The sequence below is a fragment of the Sciurus vulgaris genome, assembly GCF_902686455.1.
Source record: "Sciurus vulgaris genome assembly, chromosome: 9".
NCBI lineage: Eukaryota > Metazoa > Chordata > Mammalia > Rodentia > Sciuridae > Sciurus > Sciurus vulgaris.
This window is the reverse complement of record NC_136469.1, coordinates 24,543,428-24,551,011: the sequence shown is the minus strand read 5'-3', so window position 1 is coordinate 24,551,011 and position 7,584 is coordinate 24,543,428. Positions and strand designations below refer to the sequence as shown.

Here is a 7,584-nt window from a genome sequence, read left to right as displayed (position 1 = left end):
ATGCCCTACAAATAATAATAATAATAACATAATAGTACTAATGCTTGTGGTACATTTGGAGCTTGAAATGATCAGTGACATTTCCCCTGATGAGGTTAAACAGCCTGGCTCACGGGGCTGCACATTTGCATAATAAAGATCAGAAGTCACTGCCTTCTACATCTCTCTCAGCACCAGCCACCGGTGTCCTTGATTCTGGGACACCACATCCTAATGTACTTCCATGCACGGTCCTGTACAATGATTCTAATCTTTGGCTGGCATGTGAAATGTCAGCTTTTTTTTTTTTTTTTTTTTTCCTCCTGGTCTGGGAGAACAACAAATTATGTTTCTAAATGAGAAGGTGCTGTCTGTAATGGATAATATAATCTGAAAATGCAGAGGCAACATCTGTGACCCATGGTGGTAACCTAGCAAGCTCTAGTCTATTTTTCCAGCCTATCAGTTGATAGGAAAGCATCACTTTAGATATAATAATTAATCATTAGTCAAAATGGATATCCCCATTGGTTCCTTGACTCTCAGACAACCCTGCCTTGCCTGTCTATAAATCAGGGAAATACATTCTTTAATATCCGATGGAATGTATTTCCAGGCAGTCTCTTCCCTCTATAAAGAAACAAAACACTTTATGCAGAACATTTGTCATTAGCTGAGAGGGGAAGATGCTCCCAAGGTGCCATTTGAAGGAAGGAAAATGTGGCGCTCAGGGAAAGGGAGTAGAGAATTCAAGATGGTGGCTGTTAACCGTGGAGAAACATCTTGCAATGGTGGGCACTTAGTTGGCTGAAAAGGTAATGGTAACCAGAACCTTCCCCTTGCAGGCCCTTGGGGCCCTCTCCCCTTCGTTCTTCTTCTCTTTTTAGCTGGGTCCTGTCATAGCCTGGTGGGTCACACCCTAACCTGGCCCATTTTTCTACTTAATTCCAGTCCCTGTCCGGATCCACAGGAATATTTACAACACCTAACGTGCTCCCGGAAAATAAGTGAGCTGCCAAATGTGGAGGAAAGAAAAGTTGATTTGGGAGTCCGGATGGATGAAGAGAATCTGAGGATCACCCTAGACTAACTCGTTTGACTGTGACCTCTGGGGGCCTGGTTCATCAAAGAAGGCATCCTTAATGGTTACCAGTGCCTTGGAGAAGATAAAAGAGAAGATGGGGAAAAAAGGGGAAGCTATCCCCAAACTTTGACTAGAACGTTCCATTTTCATTGTTTTGCCTACTAGGTTTTTTAAAATTCAAAAAGCACCCAGTGAGATCATCTTTAAAGCCACTCCAGTTTTTAAATCTTACAGCTGTCTACCCAGTCCTATCCACTTCATCCCTGAATGTGGGAATGACTTAGGAAACGCCTCTTCATTTGGACTCTATCATTGCATCTCTTAGTTACTAGGCCAGTGGTTCCCAGAGGGGTGGTTTTGCCTCCAGGGGACATTTGGCAAAGTCTGGAGACATTTTTGGTTGTTTCAAGTGGGGAGGAGGAGGATGCTGGCATCTACTGGGTAAGGCCAGGGACACTGCCAAACATCTTACAATGCATAGACAATGACTCAACCCCAAATGTTAATCATTGAAAAACCCAGTACAAAACTGTAAACTGAAGAAAACACGCTCACAGATGAACTTCTGATTGGGGAAGGCTCCCTGCAGCTTTTGTCTTAGCCCTGGGTCATTGAGAGGTTAAGTCTAATCTCCGCTCCTCCCTGGAGCCTGGAGACACAAGACCCAAAGACAGTTGCCCACAGAACTCCTTAATTTACCTCTAGGGAAAAAATTTGCCTTGCCTGGTTCCCAAACACCCAGAGCTGCTCAAGACGCGACATAGTCAGCTTTCCTCTACACCAGGAGCTGGTGATAGTAACACAAATATTGAACTTCTCATTCCCTCATTAACAGCTATTTATTGATTATTTACTATGGACTAGGAATGAGACACATGGACTACGTACTGGGATATAGCGAACAAAACAAAGTCTATGCAGCACCTAAGTCTGGGAGGAGCAAACAGAAAATAAAAACAAATAAATACATGACTTGATGGGTAATATCGGCTATGCATGTCACTCAGCAGGTAGGGGCTTTGGAGTGGTAAGAGGAGGCCAAGGTCGGGAGAAAGGTCTCTGGTGAGACAGCACGGGAGCAGGGTTCTGAAGCCTTGTGGATGTCTGGGGGGTCGAGTTCCAGACAACAAGGACAGCAAGAGCCAAGGAGCTGGGTGGAGCTCCCCGGGTGTCCGTGGCAGCCCAGTGACTATGCTGGAGGCAGGAATGACGGGTGATGTTGGAGGGCCAAGTCTCCCAGGACCTTGTCGGCTGCATCAGATGTTCATATCTTACCCTGAGAGAGATGGAAAGTTTTTAGAGAAGACGGAAACAGTGTGACATAAATGGATTCATGTTCTTTTTTGTTTTGTTGTTTTTTGTTATCGTTGTTGTTTTGTTTCTTAAAGCCTCAAAGGCATTTGAAGGCTGAAGTTGTCCTCCCTGGCACCAGGAGTCTCTAAATGTTGAAGTTTTCTTTTTGCATTTAAAGAACCAATGAACCACCAAAACGTTAGCCTTCCTTTTATCACAAAGGTCCTCCTGATAGTCTAACCCAGAGATTGCTATGGCTGATTTTGCCACCTTCCATGGCTGGATGCCGAGAAATTCTTTGGAATATCTTATGAAAGGTACAACATTCCATTTTAATAAAACAAATTAACGCAGACTCATTTCACTTGAATAAAAGAAGTTCCTAGCCATACACTACTTATAGAAAAGGAATAGGTCAGATTGAAATGAAATTTTTAAATTCTGCATTCCAGAAAAGCTGCAATTCATAATTAACACCAGAAGTTCAAGACAGGAAGGGGGGTCTGACCATCATTTGTAATTTATTCAGAAATTGCCAGCCTTTCCCAGACAACTTTTCAAACAAATCCTGACTCTTGTTTAAATATTTATTGACTTGATGACCTTTGTTTTGGTTTGGTTTGTTTTGATTTGGTTTGGTTGTTGTCATTGTTGTTAATTAAGTTTTTTTAAAAAAAATAAAACAAACATTGTAACAGCAAATAAATGTTGACGGCTTCAACAATGAGATAACTCAGCCAAGCTATGACTGGGCATTAAATTGTGATTTACCAAAATTGTATCTGTGGAAGAGAATTCATTGGAAATATCAGAAATAATCTCTGATAGTCAGTGTTAAGGCTAACTCTTATCCCTGACCTGTGGTTATTAAATTAGCACAATAGATGTAAAAACATTTGTTTAAGATACAGTTTTCAGCAATTGTTTTTCCATTATTTTCCCTTAACTGTGTGTTTAGCCCCAAACCTCCTTTTCTCCAAGAAGAGTTTGGTTGAGTGATTCTGTAGCTGTTCTTACGAAACAAAAAAGCTATTTTAAGATGTTGCATTTGAGTCCTTTGTCTCTTTTAAACTTTTAATGGCTTTGTGCTTTAGTAACAGTAGTAAGTTAACACTTCCTACTCACTCCCTCTTGGGGCTTCTCTGAAGCCAGGCTTCCAGGACCCTGAAGAACACAGTGACAGAGGAGTTTGATGTGGCTGGACTGCGTGCCTATGCTCCCCAGCTGCCCTCGCCAAGACAGTTCAGTCCAAATGTTGCAGCACACATATCTGATACCTGGCAGGAATTGTAGCCAATGGCTACCATGGCAACTGGTTCCACACTACCCCGCGAGTTGCAGGAAAGTGGGGTGGGGTGGGGCTGCACAGGGGTGGGAGTTCTCCTGGGAAGGGAAGGGCAGGTGTCAGCGGTCACCGAATTTTCTCTAAATGGGCACGATTTAAGGACAGTATTGTAGCTACAGGGTAACATTAATAGCAATGGCAGGTCAGATTCGTTAGCTATGGGCAGTCAGCCAAGTGTGCATGCATTTAATCCTTACAACAACCAAAAGAATAATCTTGTCATTTCCCTTTCTCTGATGTGGAAGCCAAGGTTCAGAGGTCTCCCTCATCTTTGGCCTGAGCTAGAACCCACCAGGAGAAGAGAAAATGCCTGAGCCTGAAGTTGAAGAGTTCTCTCAACCCCTTTGATGCTCTGCAGGAGAGGTGACCCAGGGCATCCACCAGGGATAATCAGGGAAAGTACCTTCTACTCTCAGGTAAACCACCACAGCAGGTCAGCAGTCTACCCAGAACTAGTAGTGAATTAAAGATAGTTGCAAATTCTTTGTCGAATCACTCATCAAATAAGTGAAGTCAATTGATCTTCAAAGAGGGCCGGTCCTGTGACTTGCTCTGACTGGCAGAGAGAAGCAGAAGTGAAATCATCTGACTGCCAAGGTGAGGTCCTAAGAGATCTGCAGCTTCTAGTTATATGTTCTCAGAACTCTCCCTCTGCAGCCACTGTGGTGTAAGAAGCCACAAAGAAAAGAACCAAATAGCTTCCCATTTTCATCAACAAGCCCAACCAGCAGCCAACACCACCAGCCAGCCAGGTGAGCCACCATCCCAGACATCCCAGCCCCTAAGCAACACAAGAAGCAGAAGAACTGCCCAGCTGAGCCCAAGCAACTCCAGAAGTAGGAAGGAGAAAAAATGGCGGTGGTAGTGGTGGTTTTAAACCACTCCGTTTTAGGATCATTTGTTCTACATCAATAGCCCCAGGACCTGAAGCTCCTGAAGGTGAAGTGGCCAGATGAGAGCAACCACAAATGAGCTTCTTTGCATCCTGGGGAGGAAGGTTGTCTTAGGAAGGTTGGGTGTGAAGGAGGGATATCCGTGCAGCACAGCACATTTGCTTTCGTACCACAGCATGCTTAGAACATGTTCATTTATGAACGCTCAGATTATTTAGACTTCTCGTGCTTCAGGTTTGAAGCTGGGGGACAGAGTTGTCTAGTTTGGGGTCCAGGAGGAAAGAGTTTTGCAACCGAAGCCCAGTGAGCTAAAGTAAAGTAGGCTGTTGAAATAAAAGAAGCTGTGTCTTTCCTACAACCTCAATTTCTTTTTCTTTTTCTTTTTTTTTTTTTTGGTGGGGGAAGTACTGGGGATTGAACTCAGGGGCACTCTCCACCACTGAGCCACATCCCCAGCCCTTTTTTGTATTTTATTTAGAGACAGGTTCTCACTGAGTTGCTTGGTGCCTCGTTTTTGCTGAGGCTGACCTTGAACTCACTATCCTCCTGCCTCAAACCTCCTGAGCTGCTGGGATTACAGGCTTGGCCACTGTGCCCAGCCACACTCAATCTTTTTAAGAAAATGGTTTTTTTGTTGTTGTTGTTGAATTGGGGTGCCATGATTTCTCACTGTCCTTGGAAAGGTACTGAACTCATCCCTTATTAAATTATTGTGACAACTCAATGTGAAAAATATGTGCTAGTTTTCTGGCATCTTACCTCTCCGAGAAAGGTGCAAGACAAATATCCTTTCCAAATTTCTGGTGGTGTTTGTTTCCATATTAAAATGCATGATGAGTGTAGTAGAGTTATCTCTGGAGAGGCCCCTAACTCAACTAATACATTAGTTGAACATGTTTAAGAATTCTATTGAACCCTAATGTTTTGACACCATTTAGATCCCTGGAATCATTGCTAAATCAAAGTGAACTTCATAGTTATGAGAGCAGATAGACAGTGTTCGTCCATAAAGATTTCTTTCTGATGTCCCCTGAGAAGAAAGGTAACAGCTGTTCTTCAAACTCTGCTGGTCATTTTTTTTTTTTTTTTTTTTTTTTTTTAAGCCTGACCTTTGGCCAAGGCAAGATGTCTGCTACTTGTTGGGAAACACAAACCTTTCCACCAAGTGTCAATGGTCGGGAAGTCCCAGATCCATTTACACCTCATGGGAGGCTCCCTGCTCTGCTCTGGGGTTCATGTTTTCCCAAAGATGTATTCAATCACACTCTCCATACCTTCCTTGCTTTGGATTAATTCCCATGGCAGATTTGCCAGACTGCTGGGTTTGAAGCAGACCAAATATCCTTGCATCCACCTAAGCAACTGAACGGAGTTCCAATTTGTTTTTGAGCCCCAGTTTTGAGAAGTAAACTTCTAGGGTGATTTAGAGAGGAAAGCGAGGGCTGCCGTTCTTTTTCTTGTAGGAGCCACAAACCCAACATTACGTCTTTTCAAAGAGTTGGAGGAGATGAGGCTGAGACACTGAGGAGGGACAGAATTTCTATTTCAGCAGGTTCCTCAAGGCAACAGAGGAAGCTTGGTGGCCACAGGAGTCTAGTTAATGAGCGGGTTATACAATATTCATTGTGTCGAGTTTAACTCTTCAAACAGAACGTCTAATTGCAAAAAGGAAAAAAAAAGAAGCCAAATTACAGATGTTAAGACAACAAAGCTGGGGAAGAACTCCCTCTGTTGATCAAGCGGTCCTTTCGCCGCTTCCTCCGCTAGCTGCGTGCTGACAGGAGGCGCGGCGAATCCCTGTCCTCATCAAGAATTCTCATTAGCTCTGTTTTGACTGAGCTGCTCTGCAGAGTCTAAGGAGGCCACTGAGAGACCTGCCACCAGAGTCTTCTCAGAGGACTGCTCTCCTGCCACCCTCAGAAGGAGAGATCCTGTTGTATTCTGCTTGAACCAAAACAAAACTGTTCTCCCCAATCTTCCTGACATGAACAGTCTCCCCGCCGTCGCTCCTGGCAACAGCATCAGCAGCTGCCTCGCTGAAGGACACTTCTGTTCGCTTGTGACGATGCTGAGAGTGCAGGTAGCAGAGGCCAGCAGCCAGGGCCATGCCCAGGGTGGCTGACAGACAGAGTAGGGTACCCAGCTGGGGTGTGCTGAGCTGGATCCCCAAAGGGACACTGGCTCCCTCATGCCCGACTGCAGGCCTCAGGTTGGTCTTGCTAGGGCGTCCCACACCACCGTCTCCCTTCCCTGTCCCCACGCTGGGATCCCTGGGCTTTGACTTAGGTACAAAGTTGGCAGAGGGCCTTGATGCCTGGGACTGGCCACCAGCGGCCGGCAGCCTGGAGGCGCCAGAGGTGTGGAAGTTGGGGGTCGTGTTGGATGCCCCCGCCCCGCTCCCCATGGATGCTTCAGAAGACCAGAGACTCTGGGGGTTGGTAAAGTGGACAGTGTGCAGCGCAGGCCTCAGTGGGGTCCTGTTAGGCGCTTCCATTTTGTCCTAGAAAAGGAAAAATAAGTCAAAGGGCCTGATCTTCCCTCAGTTCGCCACTGAACTTTACCACTAACTGTGTTGCTTTAAGACCCAGCCTCTTGCCTGTTCCTAAAAGAGCTGAAAGTAAAATGTCCAAGTAGATAAATAGACAGTATCACTTGTTATCAATGGGGATGGGGCAGCTAATGGAGACCCCGCACAGAGCGTGGAGGCCAGTTATGAGCAGCAGCTTAGGGTTCTTTAAGAGGTTTCCAAGCTCACAAGGAGAGCCGCTTCACTTCTGATGCTAAAAGCATCGAGTGTGTCTTTTGATGGCAGGACCCATGCAGGAGGGGCCATTTAATCTTGCTGGAGGTTCCAATAAATTCAAGTAAGCATATTATACCATGTTTTATTTTGTGTTCCTTCTAAGGCTTCAAAGGAAGAGTAAATCAGTGGGCATGAATATTTTATATTGCCCATTGATCTAACCTCTGGGCCATCCACGCTGTTTCCA

The 7,584-nt window shown here is 44.9% G+C and overlaps 1 protein-coding gene across 7 annotated transcripts in view; it reads right to left on the bottom strand.

The window, feature by feature from the left end:
* Positions 1-369: 369 nt before the first annotated feature.
* REELD1 (reeler domain containing 1) overlaps positions 370-7,584 on the bottom strand; it is a 39,958-nt gene continuing 32,743 nt past the window's right edge. For all 7 annotated transcript variants that reach the window (XM_079154156.1, XM_079154157.1, XM_079154161.1 and 4 more), the window contains one exon: positions 370-7,094. In XM_079154156.1, the coding sequence (XP_079010282.1) occupies positions 6,486-7,094 (609 nt within the window). In that variant the 3' untranslated portion in view covers positions 370-6,485. The remainder of the gene's footprint in view (positions 7,095-7,584) is intronic.